The sequence below is a fragment of the Myotis nattereri genome (genome assembly GCF_964212035.1).
Source record: "Myotis nattereri genome assembly, chromosome: 2".
NCBI lineage: Eukaryota > Metazoa > Chordata > Mammalia > Chiroptera > Vespertilionidae > Myotis > Myotis nattereri.
Window position 1 is genome coordinate 121,809,944 of NC_138076.1, and position 25,995 is coordinate 121,835,938.

Sequence of the window (25,995 nt, forward strand, 5' to 3'; positions counted from 1 at the left end):
CTCTGGTTCCCAAGGCCCTTGAGGTCTGCTGCTTACTCTGAACCCGGAGCTTGCTCCATTCCCTTCTTCCACTCACCCTCCCTTATATCAGAGGCTGAGGCCTCTGATTTCCACTGTGTGCCTCTCTCCTCATCTCCCCTCCGAGGCTGAGCTTGCAATAGCAGCCTCTGAGTAGGTGCCAACACCGGAATTTCACCCTGACATGCGTTCCCATTCCTGGGATAACCTGCACCCTTCAAGTCACCTTCAAAAATTTCCACAACCTCGAATGGCTCCTGCCACACCTTGGACTTGGGCTGTTGCCTGGGTTAAAAGGACCAACAAATAAACACAGACTCTTCTTTTAATAAAAAGGACCCTGTGTTTCCCCAGAGCCATGGAGGAGCATGGAGCACTTGGTGACTCCGAGTGACTTGATGCCCCTTCCTTCGTAGGCAAGGAGCGGGGAAGGGGGGGGGTGCTCCCCTCTGCACTCTTGGCACCTCCTCCTGGCAGCCCAAGGGAAACAGAGGCAAGAGGTAGCCTCAGGGAGATTGTGGGGTGGGGGAGAGAGAAGGGGAGGCAAATGGCGATTTTTAGTACAACACCAGCCATCTGTGTCGTGGCAATTGACAAACAGACAACAAGAGGGCAGAGTAAAACTGAGTGGCCCACGTGATTTTCCTGAAAGTCCAGGGAGCGTTGGGCTCATTAGTAGAGCAAAGAGTAGGGAAGGGCAGCGACCTGCTATGATATGCAGCTACTTCCGAGCCCATTCCTTGAGGGGTCACTCTGATCTGGAGAAGACCACCACCCAAGTGAGAATCGCTCTGGTAATCCCTTCTATCACCAGGACTCCACCCTGTTCTCAGAACAGAGGTCCAACAGAGAAAAAGAACCAGGGTTCCTTTGAAGTCCTACCCTCGGTCCTGGCACCAATCCTAGTCCTCATCTGGCCTTGCTCAGAGGCCCCACCTTCCCCTTCCCGCCCAATCAGATGTCTTGAGCTAGCTGGCTCCCATGTTTACCCTGAGTTCGTTGATCACTCTGGCACAGGGACACACAGCTGGCCAGCAGAAAACCATGCAGTCACCTCCGCCACATCTGCCCTTTGACCTGTCATCCCTGGCAGCCTTGATCCCTTCTGGCCTGAAGGCTGAGGAGCTGGGGCACACAGGTGGCTGGCTGTGAAGATCAAAAAGGACTTGGAATAAAAGGCAGGAAGCCTGGGTTTAAATATAGTTCTAGATGGTTTTAGACAAGTCACTTCATCTGTCAAGGCCTGGGTGTTCCCATCGACAAAATGGGCAAGCTAAGATTTGGTCCCTATTTGTTTTTAGAGTCATGAGAGCAAAGCATAGCTTTAGGTGTAAATGCCATTGAGAGCTTCAGAAGTAAATCAATTTTAAAGCAACATTCCAGCAAATTAAAGCAATATTCCAATAGTAATTAAAGATTAGGATGGAGAAAGCAGGGATGGCAGGCATGTGTTGGGGTTGCACAGCTCATTGCTTTTCCTCCCACCAGGCTGTGCCTCTCTCACCATCTGGCCCCACTCCCAGCTCAGCGGCCTCTGGATCCACTACGGGGCTATGGACAGGAAAGTGGCAGCCCACGAGGATGTGCCTCCTATGGTCACCTGGGTCCCTGAGGAGGGAGAGAAGCTGGACCAGGAAGGCGAGGACCAGGTGAAGGATCGGGGCCAATGGACCAACAAGATGGAGTTTGTGCTGTCAGTGGCCGGGGAGATCATTGGGCTGGGCAATGTCTGGAGGTTTCCTTATCTCTGCTACAAAAATGGAGGTGGTGAGTTCATTTTGAGGTAGGCGCGGTGGGGAGAGCTGTGCCCTGATAACCAGGCAGTGCCCACCTGGGTGCCTCCTGCCTGGGCATTATGGTAAAATGGAAGGAAGCTGGGATGGAGCAGAGGACTTGAGTTCGAGCTCTAGCTCCAGCACTGGCCTTCGTGTCCCCCTCTGTGAAATGGCGATGACACCCCACAGGGCTACAGCAAAGATTAAATGAGCAACAGCAGGACCTAGGAACCTAAGTGTTTAATAAGCTCCTTCATTGCTCTGTATACATGCCAGTGTTGACAGGAGTCATTCATTTATTCAACTAATATTATTGTGGGCATAGCCTGTGCCAGCCACTGTTCTAGATACAAAACAAACCTATTCCACATGTTGTATTCTAGTGAAGGGTGGCAGATTACAGACAAATAAGTAAAATATGTGGTATGTCAAATGGTGATGAGTGAGATGGTGAGAAGCAAAGCCGGGAAGAGAAAAAGGGAATGCTGGGCCACAGGGTAGGGGAGTGGGGTTTGAAATATAAACTAAGATACCAAGAAACATTTCACTGAGGAGGAGACATTAGACTAAAGAGTCGAAGGAGGTGACGGAGCGACTGTCATCGATGGAAACCAGGTGCAGAACACTTGAGCAGTGGGGCAGCAGCCCAGGTCTCGCAGGCTCTGCTCCAAGTGAGGTGGGAACCACTGAGGAGTTTCAATCAGTGGAAAGATATGATCTTGTCTATGAGTTTTTAAAATTAAAGAAACATAATTTTATTATTTTTCAGCACTGGTAGTAAAAATGAGCAGGGGCTTGGTAGGGAGGGGCCAGAATACTCCTTCTGAGTGCACAATTAAATGGTTTTTAGTGTATTCACAGAACTGTGCCGCCATCACCACCATTAATGTTGGGACGTTTTCATCATCCCCAAAAGAAACCCTGTACTTGTTTATAGTCACTTCTTATTCCCTCTCCCGCTAGTCCTTGCCAACTGCTAATCTACATTCTATGCGATGAATTTACCTATTTGGAATATTTCATATTTCCATGAATTTATTTGTGACTGGCCAGATCCATGCTTGCCTTTTGAAATACCTGCACTCTTGTGGAAATAATATGTTTACGAGAGATCTGGTGCATGAATTCATGCACAGGTGGGGTATCTTGGCCTGGCCGGCAATCCAGGCCTATCAGGGGGACCTGCCCAGGGGGATGGACACCAGGAGGTTGGCTGGCCGGGGTGAGGGGCCGTGGGCAGTTGGCTGACTGGCCTCGCCCCCAATCAGGGTGGGAGGGGGGCTTTTGGGAGAAAGGCTAGCCAGATGGAGGGGCCACGGGAGGTTGGGGGGCCAATTGGGGCCCGAATCGGGCCAGTTGGCTGCCACAGTGTGCATCATAGCAACTGGTCATTCTGGTCATTCTGCTATTCGGTCACTGGACTTTTATATATATAGATAGTGAACATTAGAAATATTCTGGAAGGTAAAAAACAAACAAGCAAGCAAACAAGAAACATTCTCATGTACAGGTAACCATTGTTTAGAAATTCCTTTGAAATACTATCTATATTTAATTTGACACATTTTTACTGAGTATCCACCATGCATCTTGCTCAGTTATTATTGCAAATTGCTTGAACCAATGACTCTGAAGAAATAGAAACAGGGTTTCCTGGGAAGGTTAGGGCTATGGAGCCAAAACTGGGAGTGGGGGACTAATGCTGGACCAGAGATGAGGGGAGGCAGGAAGAAGAGGTAGAGGCAGCGACCTACTTCTTTATCTCAGGCCACAGTTTCATGGACACATAGGATGTTAGAGCTAGAGCTAAAGATGATCTAGGCAGAGCCCTCATTTCATAGAGGGCACCCCAAACCACAGAGCTGGATGGCAGCAGGAGGTCCCGGAAGCCAGGTTCGCTGGCTCCCACATAGCTGCATGCCCCTCGCCTTGCCATCTGAAAAGAAGGGACGATGCCAGCCCAGGTCCCAGTGCCCACCCCGCCTCTGTCCTGCCTGGTGGCTGCCGCTGTGGCCGTGACCTCTGTACTGACCATGGGGCGGGGTGAGAGACAAGCACCTATGACAGCATGCAGGGACAGGCTGAGCCCGGGTCACCTGGGAAATGGCAAGACCAGGTCACATTTACTGTGCAGGTTCTGTGTTCGTTTCTGTCACCCATGTTCTCACTTAGCTCTGTCCCAACCTAACTGTTTGGGAAAGACATGCTGCCTCGATCATGTTCCCTTTAATGCGGGGACCAAGCGAGGTTGGGGTCTCCCTCTGGGGTCACTGGTCTTTGGGGCTTTAGGAAGGTAGCAGTGAAGGTCCAGGGAGTAATTTCCTTATCTAGACGACTTATAATAGATCTATGTGGGAACTCCACAGGCTGACCTAAATGTCAGTTTTTTGCTTTAGACTAGAATTGTACTAACTCTATGTGGTAATATGGTTTATCTCAAGCTGACCATAAGCTCTGGGTGGCAGTTAAATATAGTTTCTACTAATATATTAATTAAAAAGAATTCTTAATAATTATTAGTTAAAATGGTTGTTGATGGATTATTAATTATTTTTCTCTAGTTCTGTAGAGAACAATCTTTCAAAAGGAATGAAAGTGTAATAAAGTTATTGGTCTAATAATGTCTTTGGTTATAAAAAAGTAGGGAGTCACCAAAAACAGATCATCCTCAAATTATTTATTCCAAAAGAGAGTTTCAGGAAATTCTGAGTTTCCTGATTGTCAGCAGTTCAGGGGAGAGTGCGTGGCAGGGATACTGAGGCGCAGGCGCACCTTAGCGCAGAGGGAGGGAGAGTTGTACAGGCCTCCAGGCACCCGTGTGCACAGATCCCTGTGGCATTGCAGACTGCCTGTGCCCATGGCCTGGGCAGGCACCGATAAAACTGAGCCAGGATCACCCCCCAGGGGAGGTGGAGGGGAGGGTGTTTGCAGTGATCATGGTTGGAAATCCACAGGGAAAGCACCCCTATAGTCCATCTAGACCAGTGATGGCGAACCTATGACACGCGTGTCAGAGGTGACATGCGAACTCATTTTTTTGGTTGATTTTTCTTTGTTAAATGGCATTTAAATATATAAAATAAATATCAAAAATATAATTCTTTGTTTTACTATGGTTGCAAATATCAAAACATTTCTATATGTGACACGGCACCAGAGTTAAGTTGGGGTTTTTCAAAATGCTGACACACGGAGCTCAAAAGGTTCGCCATCACTGGCCTAGACCCAGCCTCCTCTCAGTGTCCCAAAGCCCCAAGCCTGGTCCCTCCCTTCCTGGGTGGACTCAACCTGAGGCAGGCCCAGCTCCAGGCCTCCTGAGGGCACCCCTTCCTCTGTGGGGCAGAAGTCTCCATTTCAATAATAGAACTAAAGCCATTTCCTTGACTAGAGGGGAAGGGTCACCACACAGCAGGTGGGAAGGAGCCTCTGGGTCATGTGCCCCCACAGACTTCCTGTAAAATGCCCCTTGGGGAGTCTCCCAGCCACATCCCTTCTCCTGAGCACCACTCCCAGCCGAATCCCTGCAACTCTCTAAGCCAGGAAACCAGAGTCAGTGGTGTTGATTAGCCCGGGGTGACTGATGATCTAGCATTACTCAGGATATAAAGGACTTCAGAACTTAAGGGAGAGTTACTGATTGGCTGTGGCTGCCTGGGGCCTGAAGACCCACAAATCCTTCTCATGTGTTGCTGTTGGTAATGCAGATTGGTACACAAATTTTGGAGGGCAATTTGGAAATGCACGTGAAAGATCTTTAAAAAATGTTCATACCTGAAAGGTGGAAAAAACTCAAATCCTATATAATAAAACGCTAATACACAAATCGACCAAACGGTGAAACGACCAGTCACTAGTGATGCACACTGACCACCAGGGGGCAGACGCTCAATGCAGGAGCTGCCCCCTGGTGGTCAGTACGCTCCCATGGGGGAGCGCCGCTCAGCCAGAAGCCAGGCTCACAGCTGGCGAGCTCAGTGGCGATGGCGGGAGCCTGTCCCGCCTCTGCGTCAGTCGGACAACCCCCGAGGGTTCCCAGACTGCGAGAGGGTGCAGGCTGGGCTGAGGGGACCCCTCCCCCCTAAGTGCACAAATTTTATATATATACCGGGACTCTAGTATATATATAAATTCGGTCAGTGTGGCCCAGCAGTTGAGTATCAACCTATGAACCAGGAGGTCACAGTTGGATTCCCAGTCAGGGCAGGTGCCCAGGTTTCAGGCTTGATCCTCAGTAGGGGGCATGCAGGAGGCAGCTGATCAACGATTCTCTCTCATCATTGATGTTTATAGCTCTCTCTCCCTTTCTCTTCCTCTCTGAAATCAATAAAAAAAATTATTTTTTTAAAAAAGGAAGGACAGCCCTAGCTGGTTTGGCTCAGTGGATAGAGTGTCAACCTGCGGACTGACTGGTCCCAGGTTCGATTCTGGTCAAGGGCACATGCCCAGGTTGCGGGCTTGATCCCCAGTGTGAGGCGTGCAGGAGGCAGCCAATTGATGATTCTCTCATCATTGATGTTTCTATTTTTCTCTCCCTCTCCCTTCCTCTCTGAAATCAATAAAAAAATATATATTTTTTTTAAAAAAGGGAAGGACATTCTAACACATGCTACAACATGGCTGAATATTAAAGACCTTATGCTAAGTGAACTAAGCCAGTCACAAAAGGATCAGTACTGTATGATTCATTTTATATGAGGTGCCTAGAAAAGGCATATTCAGAGAGAAAAAGAATGGTGGTTACCAGGGTCTGGGAGAGAAGAGAATGGGTGGTTAGTGTTCGATGGTACAGAGTTTCAGTTTGTGATGGCTGAAAAAGTTCTGGAGACGGATAGTGGTGATGGTTGTACAGCAGTGTGAATGTACTTACTTAAGGCCACTGAAGTGTATACTTAAAAATTGTTAAAATGGAAAAATTTATGTTATATATATTTTACCAAAAAAAAGCAAAAATAAAAAAAGTGTATACCTTCTGACCCACCAATTCCTCTGTTGAAATTGATACTAAGGAGCAGATTAGACAAGTGCACAGGATGTGGATGACAGTCTGCGTCGTAGCAGTTTTCTCAGGAAGCAACAGAAAAGGCCAAAGGTCATGCTGATAAAATAAACTAGGACAGATGCCTAAGGTGGAATACTATACAGCCAGTAAATGATGGCATAGAGATGTATTTACTGATATCAAAAGAAGTTCACGATATACATTTTAAAATGGTTATGAAATAATACATAGTAAGGTCTCATTTTTTCCAAAAAAGAAATATATATATATATCTGTAAGAAATTGAAAGGATATATAATGCTTTTTCCTTTCTTTTTCTTTGTATTTTCTATTTTTCTACAAAGTAATATGGATTACTTGAGGGAAACTATAATGTAGTGGTTAAGATATATTATAATAATATAAATATATAAATATATTGATTTCAAAGAGGAAGGGAGAGGGAGATAGAAACATCTATTTATATATATAAAAGGCTAAGTGACTGGCTGACCAGCCGACCACCTGGTAGGTATGATGGGCACTGACCACCAGGGGGCAGATGCTCAATGCAGGAGCTGCTGAGTGACAGCAACTTTGCAGACTGCCCTCTTGCACTCTAGGACCCCTCAGGGGATGTCAGACTGCTGGTTTTGGCCCGATCCCCACAGGCCAGGTTGAGGGAACCCACCTGCCAGAGGACCCCGCTCACTCTACAGATGCCCTTCGAGCCACAGCACTGCCCCAGGTGCAGCCAGCTGGGGAGGGACTGCGAGAGGTTGGCTCCAGGGCACATCTGGCCTGTCTCGCCCAATGGCCACCTTCTAATTAATTTCCTTTCAATGTGCATGAATCCATGCACTGGGCTACTAGTTTCCTATATAATAAAACGCTAATATGCAAATCAACTGAACAATGGAATGACCGGTTGCTATGATGCACACTGACCATCAGGGGGCAGACGCTCAATGCAGGAGCTTCCCCCTGGTGGTCAGTGCGTTCCCACAGCAGACGCAGTGGGGCCCAATTGAGTGGGATTGAGCCCTGTGGGGATCAGGCCAAAAACGGCAGTCTGACATCCCCCTAGAGGTCCTGGATTGTGAGAGGGCACAGGCCAGGCTAAGCGACCCCACCAGTGCATGAATCTGTGCACGGAGCCTCTAGTCAATGATAAGAGGGAATCATTGATTGGCTGTCTCCTGCACGCCCCCTACTGGGGATCGAGCCTGCAACCTGGGCATATGTCCTTGACCAGAATCAAACCTGGAACCCTTCAGTCCACAGGCCAATGCTCTATCCACTGAGCCAACTGACTAGGACTATAATGTAGTAGTTAAGAGCGCAGACTAAGACCACTTGGGTTTGTGCTTCACTTTTCTCATCTGTGTCTCAGTTTTTGAATCTTTAAAGTGGCCTTAGTTTTTCATCTGTAGAATGGATATAATGGCAGGTTGTTGTGTGAGGATTTTGATGTTGGTGAAGCATTTAGAAGAGTGCCTAACATACAGTAAGCACCAAATAAGTGCTATGTGTTATTATTGTGTGATAAACAATGATCCATCGGCCCATGGGTATACTTCTGAGGTGGGGTATGTCTTTGTGACTGAAGTGGGTACTGTGGGCTTAGGGTTGCCTTCAAATTCACTCATATGTAATTTGCTGGATGTCTGTTAGGCCCCGCCTCCTGTCAGGGCCTGTAGTCAGTGCCTGACCACCTGGCTGGCTGACACCCCCGTTCCTGAGAGGGGGGCTGAGCAGAGGAGTGGCCTTCTCTGCAGAAGCCCAGTTCAGATCAGAGCCTGATGGTGGGAAAAGTCCCTCTGAAATTATTAGAGGGAGAATAATTTTTCCAAGGTGTTTTTGTTTATTTGTTTTTCTCTAAAATGTAACAAATGTGATAATTTAATAAGCATATCAAATTATACAGGACACATGTTTTTGTTCCAAAAATAATAAATTGACTAGATTTGTGAAACACACTGAGCAAATAAATAGCGCATACATTAGGATTTCCACCGAAATTTCCTTTCCAAGAGCTTTCCTGTCCTGAGTAAGGTTCAGACTGGAAAATTTTCCGCCTGTCCTTGGGCACAGATAGGAGGAAGCCGACTTGTGCCCTTGGGAGGGGTGAGGAGGGAGATGAAGGCCTAGGCTAAAGGCTCAGCCCATACCTCTCCTTCCTCTGCAGGAGCCTTCTTCATCCCCTACTTCATCTTCTTCTTCACATGTGGCATCCCGGTGTTCTTCTTGGAGGTGGCCTTGGGCCAGTACACCAGCCAAGGGAGCGTCACAGCCTGGAGGAAGATCTGCCCCCTTCTCCAAGGTAAGTGTTCTCCCGGGCCCAACTCCCCGCAGACCACCACCCTTCCTCCATCTCACTGTTGACTCTCTGTTCCTATTTGCTCAGTACCCTGTCATTGAACCACTCTCATACTGCGCTAAGTGCTGTGAGGGACTTAGGAGATACATTCAGGTTCATACATGCTGAGGAGGAAGGCACTCCTCAAGAAAGTCAATACAAGGTCACAAATGGAAAATCAGGAGCAGAGCCTTGCAAATGGGAGACCCTGAAGCTTCATCTGCACCAGCTTCATGGAAAACGTGTTGCTGTGCATATGGTGATCCCAGGCGTGCCTCCAAAGTATATAATAATAGTGATGATGCTAACACCTGTTGAGCCCTACTGTGTGTCAGGGTTCATGTCAGCGCTTTCCCTGCAGTTCCTCACCTAATTCTCCAATAATAACTCTAGTCACCTCATTTTGCAGATGTGAAAAATGAGGTTATTTGCCAAGGATTTGAACCCAGATCTACCTGAGCTGAAGGTTCATGCTCTTTCCTATGTTAGGGATGATGTTAGGGACAACCCCTGCCCTCTTCTCTCCGCATCGGTTGGCACCAATGTGAGCAGCTTGGGGTGTCCTTCCACCAGCCCCTCTAAAGTGGGTTGGGCCAGTCCCCCGCGGGCCAGCGGGAGAGAAACCCGAGGGTTCTCCTCTTCCCTGAGAGGTTCCTTGAATATGTGAAATGGAGAGAGGACCCTCCCTCCCTCATGTCAGCCCCCAAGGGAGCTCCAGGGCCTGGGCTGCCTGGGGCTGCGGCCCAGCTTGGTAGGCTGGACAGAAGTGGGCATAGTAAGGGACACCAGCTCCTGAGCAGGCTGGGAACCTGACCACTGACTGGGGGAGGGGAGGTAGGCTAGCCTGGCGGATTCCTCTTGGGGAGCCTCATGGGGCCCTGGGGGGGCAGCGGTGAGGGACTAGGGCAGGGTGGAGCTTGGCCCACTCAGGTTTCTGCTCCGGAGTTCTGGGGCTCCAGGAGTGCTGTGTCTTCAGCCAGAGCCCACAGCTGGGTTCTATGCGGGGCCACGCCAGCTCAGGAGTGGCACAAGCAGGGCTGGCCTCTGGAGCACAGAGGTACTAACTTCGACAGGGACGCCATGGGCAGGGCAGCAGAACCAGCACTGGGTGGAGGCCTGGGGGAGACTGCTGCTCCCTTCTTATTCTCCCAGTTGAAGAGACCCCAAGGCCTAAGGTCTCAGGCAAAGGCTCACTTCAGTTGTGTGCGCCTATGTTGGTGGGACGGTTCAGGCTGGTACTCCCTGCCCTGTACATGCCTAACTGCCCCCGCCCAGCCCCGCCCCACGTCCACCCTCCCGGGGAGCCTGAGCGCTCACCCACAGCCACCGCCTCCCTCAGCTTACACGCAGGCGCCTCCTTCCTGCCCACCCCATCCCCACCCGCAGAGATGGGCGGGGCCCCTTCCAGCCCGGCGGCCTCCTAGGGCGGGTGGGGCTCCTGGGTGGGCGGCAGTGGGAGCACAGCGCGTCCGCGCACAGTGGCTGCTTGTTTGCTGTGCGGCTCTGTTCGCTCTGAATACTCCGCCTGGGGGCTGCCAGCTCCCGGGGACCCCCTCGCTATCGGGAGCCCTCGCCACGTCCCCTCCCGTGGCCCAACCCGAAGCTGCCCCGTCTCTGTCCCCGGCCCCCCTCCCCCACCAAACCCCGGAGTTTGCCAGGCCAATGGGCCAATGGGAATCTGGGCCTGGCCCGGAGTGGGGGTAGGGGGCATTGTTGCCCATCAGCGTGGATTGTTCCACCAGCCCTGGGCTCTCTAGGTCTCCCACCTTCTTCATTCGTTAGTTCTTGAGTTTGACATCCTCCGGGCGGGAGGCAGGATGAACAAGCAGCTCCTCTCCTGGGCTGGAGCGCCCCCCCCCCCCGCCCCTCCCGCCACCTTCCTCCCCGCTGGCTCTCACACCTCAGACTAACCTCAGCCAGCGCTGTGCTACTTTTAACCCAACGTGGCAAAGGCGGGGTGGGTGACTGCTCCCGATCTCCGCCCTCCCACCCCAGTCTCCTAGGGTCGGCCCAGGTGACTGGCTGCGCCCTAAGCCCCCACTGCTGCTAGGTGTCCAAACGACACGCCTCACTGGCAGCCCACACTTGCCCCCCAGGGGGAGATGGCATTTAGGCTGAGCAGGCTCTACAGGTCTGGACCGCTCTCTTCCTTGCTTTCTTCTGGTTTTGGCTCTTATTTTGAGCCTTATTTTGAGACAGATTCTTACCAAAATTTCCATACTTACTCCTGTGTTCTTCCCACCCTTTAAAAATGTTACAAGTGATGTATGATTGTACTAGAAAAACTAGAAAATGCAGATAGGCAAAAAGAAAAAACTGTAAGAAGTGAACTCAAATCTTATAACCTGGAGCAGTGATTTTCAACTCGTGGGCCACAAGAATTTTTAAAACATGCAATTCCTGACTATTTAGTCAGGGACACTGACCTCTTTTCCCTTAGATTGTCAACTTAAAAAGTGACAACAGCCAGCACAACAATAGCTGTTGGGTGTGAATGAATCAAAATTATACCTACTTTTATTTTTTGTCAGATCGGTCAAAAAATATATTTTTTAGTGTGCTGTAGAATTTTAGTAATTAGTTTATGTGCATCATGAAAAGTTTGAAAAAGCACTGACCTAGGGAACCGCTTGTTAACTTTTGGATTCCCATCCTTCCAGAATTTTTCTCATAAAAAACCACATTCAAATATCCTATATAATAAAAGGCTAATATGCAAATCGACCAAATGGCAGAAGGACCGGTGGCTATTATGCACTTTGACCATCAGGGGGCAGACGCTCAACACAGGAGCTGCCCTCTGGTGCTCAGTGCACTCCCGCAGGGGGAGCACTGCTCAGCCAGGAGCCCTGAACTGGCTCACGTGCAGCGGAGGTGGTGGGAGCCTCTCCTGCCTCCAGGGCAGTGCTAAGGATGTCCTACTGACATCCCCCACGGGCTCCTGGACTGCAAGAGGGTGCAGGCTGGGCTGAGGGACCCCCCCCCCCCCAGTGCATGAATTTTGTGCACCAGGCCTCTAGTATATTATAAAAATGGCAGGATGCAGAGGATAGTGTTCTGTAACCCCCTTTTCTTACTCAGAAAAACAGTCTGTAAGTGGCTTCTCAGGCCAGTAAATAAAACCTGGTTCTCTTTGTGTAGCAACTAGTACCCTAATCATAACTGGCAGTTTCTAGGTGACTTTTTGGGGCTGACATTGATCTCATGGATTCTCTTATTGCTTCCTGCCCCTCCCCCCATTCCGAAGGCATTGGTTTGGCATCTGTGGTCATCGAGTCCTATTTGAACATCTACTACATCATCATTCTCGCCTGGGCCCTCTTCTATCTGTTCAGCTCCTTCACCTCTGAGCTGCCCTGGACAACCTGTACCAATACCTGGAACACAGGTATCTCTCTTTTCAACTCCTGGGATGTGGTCTCTCCCTAGGGGCTGGGCTTGTGGTGGCTGGATTGTGTCGGAGGTTGGTGGGCTGGAACAAGAGCAGAGTGAGGCACATGGGGTAGGGGGCTGAGCCCATGAATCACCTGAGCAGCCAATTCCTGACACTCTGGAGGTGGGGGTTTCAAAGGAAGCTCTTTGGATCTGGGAAGTTGACAACCACCAGGCCGTAAGACCAGAGGGTCAGAGGTACTAGGGTGTGAGGGCATCTCTTCCTATCTCATCCCTCGCTAATGCACTCCTCACCTTTTCCCCAACAGAGCACTGCATGGACTTTCTGAACCACTCAGGAGCCAACACGGTGACATCCTCTGAGAACTTCACCTCACCTGTCATAGAATTTTGGGAGTAGGTGGCGGGCCTGGTTGCCACGGGCAAGGGGCCTCAAGCAGAGGAAATTTGGATGTCTGAGGCCTGGGGTGCAAGTTTAAGGCTCTCTGTGCATGTTTTCCAGCACTACCCCCACCCCACACATCACTGAGAGATGAGGGGACGCTCATATCTACTCACGGTTGTTCACCTACATCTCCCAAATCCACCTACGTTCACCCAGACTCACACATTTATCCACCCTATACCCTCACATCCCCTGTACCCTACACACCCACCAAGACTTGCACATCTACCCACACATGTCCACTAGTGTCCTGGAAACAGTCTGGTCCCACTTAGGAGAGCTGATTGTACACATCCCTTCCCAACTCTATGTTCAGTCACATTGGCCAACGTGGGAGTATTTACACCACAGGAATTGGCAGACCCTACACTCACACATTCACCTTCCCACATGACCCCTTATACCCTCACACCTACCTGTGCCCACACTCTCACACATTTCCATCACTCCCGTACACATCTTCAGGCACTATTATACACTTGACCCCTCTACTTGATACCCATATACTTGCTCATCAACCTGCACGTATAAATATTTACTCTCCATATACTCATTTATACATTCCATACCTCACCTTTCCCTCTCTCTCTCTCTTTCTCTCTCTCTCCAACAGAGAGATCTGAATGAGTTAGAAAGACAAAGATACCTATGGTATTACGTGATTTGGTCTTCTAACAGCCAGGGGCATACAGACAACAGGTGGGAACATGGCAGGGCCATGGGAAGGTGGAGTGGGTGGGGGCAGGGGAAGCCTGGAATATGAGATCTGTGGGGTCAGCTCTAAGAATCAGGAGACTTAATGACAGAGGCAAGTTGTCCCCTTTAGCCTTTCACCTGTTTGTTTACTTTTCCACTCATTAGGAGACGTGTTCTGGGCATCACTGCAGGCATCCACGACCTGGGAACCCTGCGTTGGGAACTGGCCCTGTGCCTCCTGCTTGCCTGGATCATCTGCTACTTCTGCATCTGGAAGGGGGTCAAGACCACAGGCAAGGTGAGGTGCTCTGGTTCCTGGTAAGCTCTCTGTGTCCCCAGAGCCCCCAGGGACACTCATAGCATCCCTCTGGAGAACTGAAAGAAAGCATAGTCTAAGGAGAGGCCTGGTGAGAACATGGGAAATCGTAGGAAGGCAGAGTTTAGTTCAATACAAGGAAAGGCTTCCTTTTTCAATATGACTTTAAAAGGCCTCTTTACGTAAATAATATACAGAGCAAAATCAGAAACATAAAAGGCCCACTGTCAGAGCTAAGCATTGTACAAGCCATCAGCGCGATGGCAGGTTGGATCTACTAATCCCTTCTGTTAACCTTTTACTGTGTTGTCTTCTAGTTTCCTTTATACGTGTGTATGTGTGTAGCTGTATCTAGTACACGTGTATATCACACAGTTAGGATCAGACACTCTTTTTTTAATCCTCACCTGAGGATATGTTTTATTGATTTTAGAGAGAGAATAAGAGGAGAGAGAAACATCGATTGGTTGCCTCTGTATACATTCCAACTGGGGATCGAACCCACAACTGGAGTATGTGCCCTGACCAGGAATCGAATTCACAACCTTTTGAGGCATGGAAGATGCTCTAACCAACTGAGCCGGGCTGGATAAGACACTCTGATGACTTGCTTTCTGTATTTAACAACAAACACATCAAGACAATGTTTAGCTTGAGCTAGCACACAGACCTGTCTTTGAGGTGGTGAGTTTCCAATCACTGAAGGGGTTATAGCCAAGAATGGGCCACAGTACTTGTTGCACTGAGGCAGTTCAGCTTTGAGCGTTATTTCCAACCCAGAGAGGCAGAGACAGATGCTTCGTGCTCTTTAAAGCCAGGATCAGACAGGCCCCGACTTCTTTGACTAACCTGCTCCTGCAGCACCATCCCCCATTCCATGGGTTGTTGAAATAATAATAAAACAGTGATAGTAATGACAACATAGTAATAGTAATAATACTAACAAGGACTCTGCCACCACCTGGTAAGGCCTGAGCTTGGCCAAGGGTAGCGTGGATTCCTCTCTGAGTGTCTCCAGGATACCTGGAGCTCAGGCCACTGCTCTTCCCAGCCTTCAGCCTGGAAAATGCAGTCTCCGTGTCCTCACAGGTCACTGTACAAACTGCCTGAACACCCCCATCTCCACCCCCTCCCCCGTGAAGGGAGGCCACCCTCCCCAGGGGACATGCAGAGAACAGCCAGAATAGGGGGTTAAGGGAGACCAGATTCTGGATTTAAAAATAGTCTTTGAAATGTTACGGCTGGAAACTTGTACCCCTCCCTGCCCTTCCTCCTCCCCCTTGCCCTGTTGATGTGTATCTCACAGTCTGCTGGGGGCCCAACACCCGCAGGAACGTGGAATGAGAGGTGCAGAAAGTTTGTGTGTCCATCCCTCTAGATGTCTGTCAGGTGTTGGACACTGAGCTAGGTGTGGCTCGTGCCTCCCGGGGAGGGGTGACAGGAAGACCGCTGCAGGTCCCTGACACCTCCTGGCTGCTGTGACCGCACAGAAGTGACTTTGACCTGCTTTCCTCCAAGGTTGTTTATTTCACAGCCACGTTTCCCTACCTGATGCTGATCATCCTTTTGATTCGAGGCATCACGCTTCCCGGAGCCTATGAGGGCATCATCTATTACCTGAAGCCAGATTTGTCTCGCCTGAAGGACCCCCAGGTAGGAACTGTGTTGGGGATCATTTTCCCAAAAGTCTCTTATTCCAAACCAGATCTGTACTTTTGAAAATCTTTGATCACTTTCCTTCTGGTTTAAAGGCAGTCAATGTCCACTGGAGAAAACTTAACATGAAAAGGAACTAAAACCCACCACTCAGCTACAATCTCTGTTAGCATTTTGATTTTTTTAAAAAAATTCTCACCTGAGGATATTGTTTTCATTGCTTTTCAGAGAGAGTGGAAGGGAGTGAGTGAGGGAAGGAGGAAAGGCGAGAGAGAGAGAGAGAGGGGAGAGAGAAACGCTGATATGAGAGACATACATCGATTGGTTGCCTCTCACATGTTCTCTGACCGGGAATCAAACCCACCCCTTTGGTGCTGGGCTGATGCTCTAACCACTCAGGAACACTGGCCAGGGCTTCTGTTAGCATTTTAGTATATTTCCTTCCATCATTTTTTCATAGCTGGATGGTGTGTGTGTGTGTGTGTGAGAGAGAGAGAGAGAGAGAGAGAGAGAGAGAGAGAGAGAGAGAGGAGAGAGATATAACATAGTTGAGATAATTATATATAGAGATATATCTTTTTTCACTTATATTTAAGCAGTTTTCATGTTATTAAGTTCATTTGTAAATGCCATTTTTAACACTTGCATAATAGTTCCTCCATCCATCCATTTATCCATTCACCCATCATGTCCTGAGGTCCCAGGAAGTTCTGGGAGCGCTGGAGCGCTGGTGAGGGTGGGCTCCATGCCTCTGAGCGTCACACCTGGGGCCGGTATTGTCTTTTACTCACCTCTTCCCCTGTTTTGGGACATATAGGTCATGCATATTTTTACGATTGTATGTACGGCTGCAATGAACACCTGTGTTTAAATCTCTGACCACATCTCTGATCATCATTTCCTGACCGTAGTTACACATGAAAACACTAAGTCAAAGAGTGTGCACATTTTCAGGTTCCTGAACTGTCCCGGCTGCAGAGATGCAGACTTCCGCGGCCAGCGTTTCCGCAGGGCCCACGAGAGGTCAATTATGATTTATTTTAATTGTTGATAATTTGATAGGACAAAATAACATCATATTGTTGGTTTATTTAAAAAATTTTTATGACTGCAAGGTTGGATATTTCCCCACATATTTATCAACCATTTGTATTTCCTGCTCTAGGACTTGTCTGAGCACATTCTTTGTCTCCACTCCCTCCACCCCCAAGATGCTTGGGGTTTCTTCTCTATTTCAATGCCGTGGCCCCTATGCCCAGCGTGGCTGCCTAAGGCACACCCTGCTTGTTGAATTGAGCAAATGCCTCTTGTCTCCCCTGCAGAGGGCCTCACCTTCTCTGGGGCATTGCCATGGGTGATGGGCTCCACCTAAGCATTTCAAGTAACGCACTCTTATTTGGCGCTTACCTAGTGCCCGCAGAACCAAGTCGCAGATGGGCCCTGCCTGTGAGAGGAGGGTGTGCTCACATGGAGTTGGGATTAAGGGACTCTGGGAGCACGGAGCAGGCCTGCCGGGCTCCCTCCGCTCTCCCTCACCACTTTCTTGGGGTCTCCTGTAGGTGTGGATGGACGCGGGCACCCAGATCTTCTTCTCCTTTGCCATCTGCCAGGGGTGCCTGACAGCCTTGGGCAGCTACAACAAGTACCACAACAACTGCTACAGGTAGGGACACGGGTGAGGGGCCCTGGGGGACCCTGCCTGTCCGCATCTGAGGAGGGCAGGTCCTACTGTGGGCTCAGACCTTCCTTCTTTATTATCAGGAGCGACAGGTTGTGTGAAATTGCCATTCTGGGTTCGTGTCCCAGACCGAATTTCTCTCTTCCTCCCTTTCCTGTCTCCCTTCCCTCTCCTCGCCTTCTGAAACCCCTTGTTTGTCCTTTTCTTCCTCTGTTTTTCTTCCCGTTCACTCTTCCTTTTCTTACACTCTTACTGTCTTCTGATCTCTCCTCAAATATTGAATTTCATTCTCCCTTTTTCTTTGTTTTATCTGCATTCGCCCACCTGCAGGGACTGCATTGCCCTCTGCTTCCTGAACAGTGCCACCAGCTTTGTGGCTGGGTTTGTGGTCTTCTCCATCCTGGGCTTCATGTCCCAAGAGCAGGCGGTGCCCATCTCTGAAGTGGCTGAGTCTGGTAGGTGTGACATTGCTGTCTGGGACCTGAGGGGAAGGAGGGTCAGAACTCAGATCCTCCTACAGGAAAGCAGGGTCCTATGAGCCTTTTAGCATTGAGGGCGGTGCTTGGCACATAGCAGGGCCTCCATAACCCTGGGAGGGAGGGAGACGGGATGGGTGGATGGACCCACAGTTGCATGCATGGATGGAGAAATGGGTGGATGGAGGGACAGCATGCTCCCCAGAACCTGGGAAGAGCAGAATAATGAATGGAATCACCCTGCCCTCTTGAACCACCCCTATTACACACACACACACACACACACACACACACTCACACTCACACACTCACATGCACATACACACTCATGCACACACACATACTCACATGTACAGTCACACTCAAGCACACACACATACACGCGCACACACACTCATGCACACACACGTACTCACATGCACATACACAGTGCCTCTGGAGAGGGCCCTGCCCTGAGGGCAGTGAGAGCCCTAGGCTCACCTGATTGTGTTGTGTCCTGGCAGGTCCTGGTCTGGCCTTCATCGCATTCCCTAAGGCTGTAACTATGATGCCCTTATCCCAGCTGTGGTCCTGCCTTTTCTTCATCATGCTCATCTTCCTAGGGCTGGACAGCCAGGTTTGTTGCCCAGCCGAGCCCAGCCCAGCCCTGCCCTGCTCTGCCCTGCTCTGCCCTTCTCTGCCCAGCCCAGCCCAGCCCAGCCCAGCCCTGCCCAGCCCAGCCCTGCCCAGCCCAGCACAGCACAGCCCTGCCCAGTCCTTCCCAGCCGAGCCCTGCCAGCCCTGCCCTGCCCAGCCCTGCCAGTGCTGCCCTGGTGACTGTCTTTTCAGCTTCTGCATTTCCTTGCATTACCTTCCCTCTAACTCCCTTTCCCCTGACCATACATTTGAAGGCCCTTTCCGCTGTCCAGGGCTTGTCCTTGGGTTAGTTGGGTGACCCCAGACCTCGAGACTCTCTTTGGCAAGGGGGCCACTGCTTTGTTCCCCTTCACGTGACCCTTCCCCATGCTTGGATGCACCCTCCCAAATGTCCCTCCTGCCTCCTTCCAGATACTTGGCTCAAGCTGCCCATCCTGCCCCATAGCTTTGGGGACAGAACACATATCTGCTCTCCAAGTGTCACTGCTGGGACCCTCTGTTGTGGATATGTGGCCAAGGGCAGAGATGGCCTCACCCCTGGCCACCACCCATTTCTGCCCTTTGTACCCTCCCTGCACGCCTGTGCATCAGCAGGGGGAGCGGGGTGAGAGGAGGCCGGGGCAAGGCGGTGCTGGGAAGGCCCAAGGGCAGGGGCCCCTCTCACTCAGCTTCCCTCCTGGCCCGCAGTTTGTCTGTGTGGAGTGTCTGGTGACAGCCTCCGTGGACATGTTCCCCAGGCAGCTCCGGAGGAGCGGGCGGCGAGAGCTCCTCATCCTGGCCATTTCTATCCTGTGCTACCTGATAGGGCTCCTCCTGGTCACCGAGGTGAGCAGGGGCGGCGCCTGCGGCTGAGCTCCAGGGTGAGGGAGCCATGGGGACACCGCTGACCCTTCTCAGAGCCACACTTTTCTCATCTGCTGATCAGGGGGTGTTGACACCTCACAGTGAGATTGTAGGGACCACACAGTAGACCCCATCTCTGTTTGTGAGCTGTGTTTTGGGTTTAGAAGCCAAACACAAGCTGGCTTAAGCAGAAAGGGGAGTTTGGGGGTCAGGTAGAAATATTTTGTTGTATGTATGGTTGGACCCAGCTGCTCTAATGACATGGTCAGAAGTGTCCCTCTCTGTCTCCCAGTTCCCTTTCCTCTGGTGACTTCATTCTTAGCCAGATGGCCCTCCTGGTAGTAAAGAAGGTAACTTCTGCCACCCAACCACCCCACAGGAGAGAGCACCCTTTTCCTGAGAGCGTGGCCAGCGCCCAGCCATGACTCTCCTTCAGGGAGGGGAATGCTGGGCAAACAGACAGTGTATGTCCACCACAGTCCCAGCGTCCTTGCAGATGTGAGAATTGTTGCCCTGATGTTAAGTGAGGGCAGGAGGCAGGGAGAGGTAGAGCAAACTCCTTCTGGAGGCAAGGAGTAGCTTCCCATGGGCGGGGGTGGTGGGTGGGGGGTGGGGAGAAGCCACGGACAGAGGCTTGCCCTGTTGCTGTGTGGTGGAGCATGGTCCCTGCCCCCACTGGCCAAGTTCTCAGCTCCCCGCCCCTCTCCACAGGGCGGGATGTACGTCTTCCAGTTGTTTGATTATTACGCTTCCAGCGGCATATGCCTGCTTTTCCTCGCAATGTCGGAAGTAATCTGCATCAGCTGGGTGTATGGTAAGTGGGTTGGGAGGAGCCTCTGGAACCCAGCTAAGGGTGGGACTTGCCCGGATGAGGGACAGGGTGTGCTAGCCTCTGATTTCTGTGTTTTTGTATTGCTGCCCTGGTTCTTTTCACGTGGTACGTGTATCCATCGCTGGGAATCCAGGCATTTCGCATTATGCAGGAAGAGTGGGGATAATGACAACACTGAGTTCCTTGAGGGGTGAGGGCCGTTATAAATATCAGTGGACAGTTTGGTTTTTCTTTGCTACAGAGGCCTTCCCCGGTGGGAGTTGTAGTTAAAAGAGACCGTTGGGCCATTTATTCTGATCCTGTGCAGATCCCATAGTCCCTTTCAAAGTTATCGCCCAGATTTTGCTGAATTCTTCCACAAACAGGAAAGTCATTCCTTTTCCCTTTTGGCTGTTAGGCATTTCTTTCTTACATAAAGGTGAACTGTGCCTTCCATTGACTTTTTCCCACAGCCCTAGCCCCTCGGCTGCGAGATAACTAACCCACGGTGCTGAGTGCTGTCATACCCATGTTGTTATTGTGCCTCATGACAACAGGGGAGAAACCCTTAGCTACTGAGCCAGTGCACTGCTATGTGCAAGCACTTGCTACCTCCCAACCTGTACAACAACCCTTTACCAGGGAAGGTGAGGCTAAGAGAGTTATGGCTCTTTCCTGAGCTCATACAGCTAGTAAGTGGAAGAGCCATCATCATACCCCAGGTCTGTCTGGCTCCACTGCACCAGGTTGGGGGGACACATTGCCAAAGTCACAAAGCTCAGGGCAAAGAGGGTAAAGGGTGCCATGTACTGGGGCCTTGTAACCAGCTATGAGTAGGAAAGCTTTCATTTTGCTACCCTTTGCCTTCCTATTTGATGTCCTTTCCACTCCTTGGAGATGTCCTCTCCCTTCTCATTCAAGCCCCCGATGTCTTCCCGGTTGTCCCTTCCTCCTTTTCAAAACTTGTTCTGAGAGGGTCTGATGAACTCAACCACAGTGAGGTGGACATGGCTGATGAGTCTTAATATGTTAAACCTACTCAAGAGTCTTTGGTTTCTAATGGGAGAAACTTACAAGCCAAAGGAATGACTCTTTAATGGTGGCATTTCCTGCCTTAGTGACCAGAGGGAAAATCTTTTTTTGGTGAGAGGCAGCTAGAGGGGTCTTCTAAGTGTCTTTACCAATCAGGGGCTCTTCACTTCTTAGAAGATAGAGCAAATGTGAAAACCTGAGGACATGAAACAAAACCAAACATCAGTGTTTTCATGTGCACTAGTCAACCCTCTCCCCATGCGTGACAGAATGCAGGGGGTTCCTCTGGAGTCTAGAATTAGGCTTCCCAGTAGTGATCTTCCCCTTCCCTCTCCATCCTCCTATCTCTCCCTTCTGCTCCCTTCCCCTTCCCTCTCCTCCCCCTCCCTTTCCTCCCCTCTCTTCCTGTAGAGATCTGGCTCTATCAGAGTGGAAAGGATCTGCTTGAGCAGTGGCACACTTGCTGTTTTGTGTTTTGCCTTGAAACAGAATTCATCTTTGCTATGCAGATAAACAAGCATCTGTATATATAGCACTGAGCCCCATTGTAGGCTCACACCCTCTTCTGTGGTTAGGACAGTGGAGTCTTCATCCAATGACAGGGGGACAGAGACTGCACCCAGAGTTTGGGTGACCCCAGAGCCCCTGGCTTGTTGGTGGCAGCTCCTTCTCCCTCCCCAACTCCCAGCACTGTGTCTGGGGTGCCAGGGACCCATCTCATTGACAGGGCCGGGGTGGGGGAGGGGGGAGAGCTACCAAGTGAGTCCTTCCCAAATACCCATGAGCTGTCCTCACCTTTCTGTTCTCATTCTTCCCCCACTGTGCCTGGGCAGGGGCAGACCGTTTCTATGACAACATTGAGGACATGATTGGCTACCGGCCATGGCCCCTGGTAAAGATCTCCTGGCTCTTCCTGACCCCTGGACTTTGCCTGGTATGTGCCCACCCAGCCACCCCTTTATTCCCTCCTGCCTGCAGCAGGCTCGGGGGGATGAGGAACAGGTTGTCTGAGTTCTGGGGCTCTGTCCCTGCCTGTCCAGTGATCTTGGGAGGCTGGTCCATTCCCTCCGATGTATTGGTTTCCTCGGCCCTTCTTGTCTGGGGCTATCTCTCCATATGTTTGCTTTACTGTCTTTATCATCTATTCCTATTCCTTCTCCATCCCTTTCTCACAGCATCTCCAGCCATCTGCCTGATTTCCCAGTTATTGGTCTCTTTGTCTGTTTAGAGCTCCTCCGTCTCTCTTCCTTTCCTTTATGTCTCCTCCTGTCTCAGTCTTTGATGTGAGTGATGCCTAGGCCCCCAATTTGCAAATGGCTTTTACTTTCCCGCCTCATAGATGTAGCACAGTGTATCTAAATTGTCCTCTATCACTGTGTATTTAAGTAGAGAGGAGAGAATTTTATTGGCTCTATCTCATCTGTGTCTGACCATCCTGCCGTCTGCCCCACTCTTTCTAGGCCACTTTCTTCTTCTCCTTGAGCAAGTACACACCTCTCAAATACAACAACATCTATGTGTACCCTCCCTGGGGATACTCCATTGGCTGGTTCCTGGCTCTCTCCTCCATGGTCTGTGTCCCGCTCTTCGTCATCATTACGCTCCTGAAGACCCAGGGTACCTTCAAGAAGGTAGGGAGCTGAGGGAAATGACGCATTCAAGAGGGCACTGAGAGAGGTGGGTCTTGGGCAGCACACTACAGCTGGGGCCCAGCTATGAGTGTGGGGCAGCCCTTCAGTCTAATAGAACCTTAAAGAGAAAGGTCTTTGAAGATCAGTCTAATAGTTTCATGTCCAGAAACATTAGAAAGTCCCAGAGTTGTAGACCTTTAGAACTTGACCTCTAAAAGATCATCGAGGCAGGTTAACCAATGGTCAACTGTCAGGGTTAAGGGGAAACTAAGTCACAAAGGAGAACATAAATGGGCCCAGACACAGAAGCTTACAGAGCACAGATTCCTTGCTCTCAGGAAACTGATAACTGGGTATCATCATTCATTCCACACAGTGTCCCGGCGTCTTTTCTTATCTTAACCTTGTGGGGAACATGTGCAAGAGGCTTCCTGTTTAGAGTTTGGGACATGCCTTCTGGGAAGAGTATATAGTCAGTGTCTCACAAAGACATTACACTATAGAAATCTATCCGGCCTACAAGTAGTAGAAAACTCAACCTGCAATAAGCAAATAGGTTTATTTTTTTTTCTTACATATCAAGGAGATCAGAGACAGGGGTTGATGGCATTTTGTTTAAAGAGGGCATTAGGGACCAGACTCATCCTATATTCCTGCACTGCCATCGTGAGCATGTTGTGTGTGTATTATAAGCTTATCACCTCATCGTCACAAGAAGGTTGTCATGACTCCAGCCGTCACATCAGCAATCAAGGCAAGAAAGTGAGGGAGATGATACCACAAATCCCAATAATGATAGTAATGCAGAATTACTACTAGTAAAAATAATAATAGATACTTATTGAGCATATAATAGTAAGAAAATTAGTAACAATAAGAACAAAAATAGATACTTATTCCTGCCTTACCCTGTGTCAGACACTGTTCTATGAGGTATGTACTCTTATAATCCTCATTTTATAGATGAGGCAGAGAGGGGTTAAATGGGTTGCCTAAGATTGCACAAGTAACAGAGCCAGAAGTGGAACCTAGTTCACACCCTTAATCACCATATTATTGCCTCTTCTCTCTTCTCAAAATATTTATTTATCTATTCACTCATATGGTACTGAGCTGCCCCATGTTCCTGTGTTGGGCCTTGAAGATACAGACAGGAAAAAGCATCTTTGCCTCTCTCACCAACAATACCCACTCATTCCCTCTTCTCTCCACAGCGCTTGCGACAGCTCATCACCCCTGACCCCAGCCTGCCACAACCCAAGCAACACCTGTGTCTGGATGCTGGCACCAGCCAGGACTGTGGACCCTCCCCAGTGAAGGAGGGACTGATAGTTGGGGAGAAAGAGACCCACTTATAGGATGTGGCTGAAAGCTAGGGGGCTCCTGAGCCAGGAACCTGGGGTCAGGGCCACCCTCTCCCCCCAGTGGACAGCCTTCACCTCTGTTCCCACCACAGCCCTGTTGCGAATGCCTGCGATGTCTGGGGCACCCCCAGCGAAGGCAAGATTTCCTCCTCTCTCCTCTCAGCGGAAGCAGCTCCTCCTGGTGGGCTCAGGACAGTCCCGCTGGAACATGCCACGCTGTGAAGCGACTCCCTGCTGGAACCCACTGTCTTATTTATAAAGGAGGGTGGTCTTTTTGGAGTTCACCATCTGATTATAGCACATTACATTATGAGGGATCTCCTACTGCAGGGATGTTTCCTGTTAGAGTTTACTATATTTGTGCATTGGAAGATAGTGCCAATTGGAATACACATCATGATCTGATTCAGAGAGCGCGATGGAACACTGTGCTGGAAGTGGCACTGAACACACCATGTTGGACTCTGACATTCCCTTAGAGGGGGCCCCTCACTAGGCGCAGCATTCTGGAGTCCAGGGGGAGGGGACTAGAGAGTCAGCCAGGAGGCAGATCTTCACAGGCCATCATTGCATCGACGTTTCCAGGAGGCAGTCTCTCCCAGTGTCCCTAGTGCCAGTGCTAGTTCTACACTCTTCTTCAAATGTTATCAACTCATGGAGCGTTCAAATGGAAGGGACTTACAGATGATGCCTGGACTGTGTCCTATGTCCATGACAGACATTGCTAATTGATTACCAATTCTTTCCCACCTCATAGTCCTTCCAAATACAGTGCTCCAGGCAGCTTCATTTGCCATCCTGCTTTTGTCCAAATCCCTGACTTCATGAATGAGGACCAATGAGACAAAGCGGCTTTTTCAAATTCACGCAGTTCCTCAGCACTAGAGAGACGACTGGAACCTGGTCCTCTGTTTCTCGGCCAGTGTGCCCCCCGTTACCCCCTCCTGCGTTAATAACCAAGCATGTTGTATGGATGGCCTGCCCCGTGTGCTGCCTTCTTTACCTCACCCATGCCTGTTCAGTTACGCTGTCTTGGGGTAGGAGGGAGAGAGGTCGCTTCTGTGAAGGGGTGAGCAGCTCTCCCTAGAGTGATGCCTTCACCATAGTATTTTCTCTGCCAGCCCCTACTCATCTGACCAGATTTCCTCTCTAGACCCCTCATTCTTGACACTTTCTGTCTCTCCTCCAACAGGGGCGGGCTTGGGGCCTGCAAGAGCCCTCAGGTCTCAAACAGAGAGGAAGGTGTGTGTGGGGGGGTGCTCCTTTCCCCTCCCTACCAGATCATGCAGGTCTTTCTCTGGCCGGAGTAGGCTTTGTGGAGGTGGGAGGCAGGACTTGTGTTCAGAGGAAGCGAGGAGAGAGAGTGGAGGTGGGGTAGGCCACCCAGGATAGTTTCCTGGGGCAGGACCTGAGAGCTGGAAGAAAGGCAGTCACCTGGGGAGGATTCTGTGTAGGTAGATGCCACCCAGAGCCAATGCCCAGTGGCTGGAGTAAAAAGATGGTCTGGCCATGGTGAGTTCCATCTCCAACAGCCCCGGCATCCTCAGATCACTCACCACCCTTTGCCCAGATAGGTAGGTGCTTCTCACTTGTAAGAACAAGTACGTTGTCACACGGGGCACGAGCAGGTGTCCAGACTCCTGGGTTCTGGCAGTCTGCTTCTGCATTCCTCTGGACCGCTCCGTGCACCTGTGTTCACCTTTCTTGGACTAGTCAGTGGGTCAAGAAGTGGGTACAGGAGGAAGGGATGGAGAGAAACGGCTTCAGTAAGATCACACTCACTGATGAGACTGGGGAGCCTTAGTTGAGGCTGGCACAGTGCTCTCTGCTGCCTCTTGGTGGCCAATAGGAGCAGTGCCGCTTCCCCAGGTTCCCGGCAGGACCTCCT

General features: G+C 50.3%; 1 protein-coding gene across 1 annotated transcript; it reads left to right on the top strand.

The window, feature by feature from the left end:
• Positions 1-1,565: 1,565 nt before the first annotated feature.
• On the top strand, positions 1,566-25,080 carry SLC6A12 (solute carrier family 6 member 12). Its single transcript, XM_081083661.1, has 14 exons — positions 1,566-1,785; positions 8,960-9,094; positions 12,378-12,518; positions 12,832-12,919; positions 13,830-13,962; positions 15,499-15,633; positions 17,196-17,299; positions 17,645-17,769; positions 18,294-18,406; positions 19,114-19,251; positions 19,981-20,083; positions 21,946-22,046; positions 22,573-22,743; positions 23,958-25,080. The coding sequence occupies exons 1-14, from the start codon at positions 1,572-1,574 to the stop codon at positions 24,099-24,101; spliced, it is 1,845 nt and encodes a 614-aa protein (XP_080939787.1). The 5' UTR covers positions 1,566-1,571; the 3' UTR covers positions 24,102-25,080.
• The last annotated feature ends 915 nt before the right edge of the window (positions 25,081-25,995 follow it).

Bases quoted from the DNA above. Each gene is read 5' to 3' on its own strand.
- SLC6A12 (XM_081083661.1), top strand. From the start codon at position 1,572: ATGGACAGGAAAGTGGCAGCCCACGAGGATGTGCCTCCTATGGTCACC. The intron at 1,786-8,959 runs GTGAGTTCATTT...CTTCCTCTGCAG, and splicing joins CTGCTACAAAAATGGAGGTG to GAGCCTTCTTCATCCCCTAC. The intron at 18,407-19,113 runs GTTTGTTGCCCA...CCTGGCCCGCAG, and splicing joins TCCTAGGGCTGGACAGCCAG to TTTGTCTGTGTGGAGTGTCT.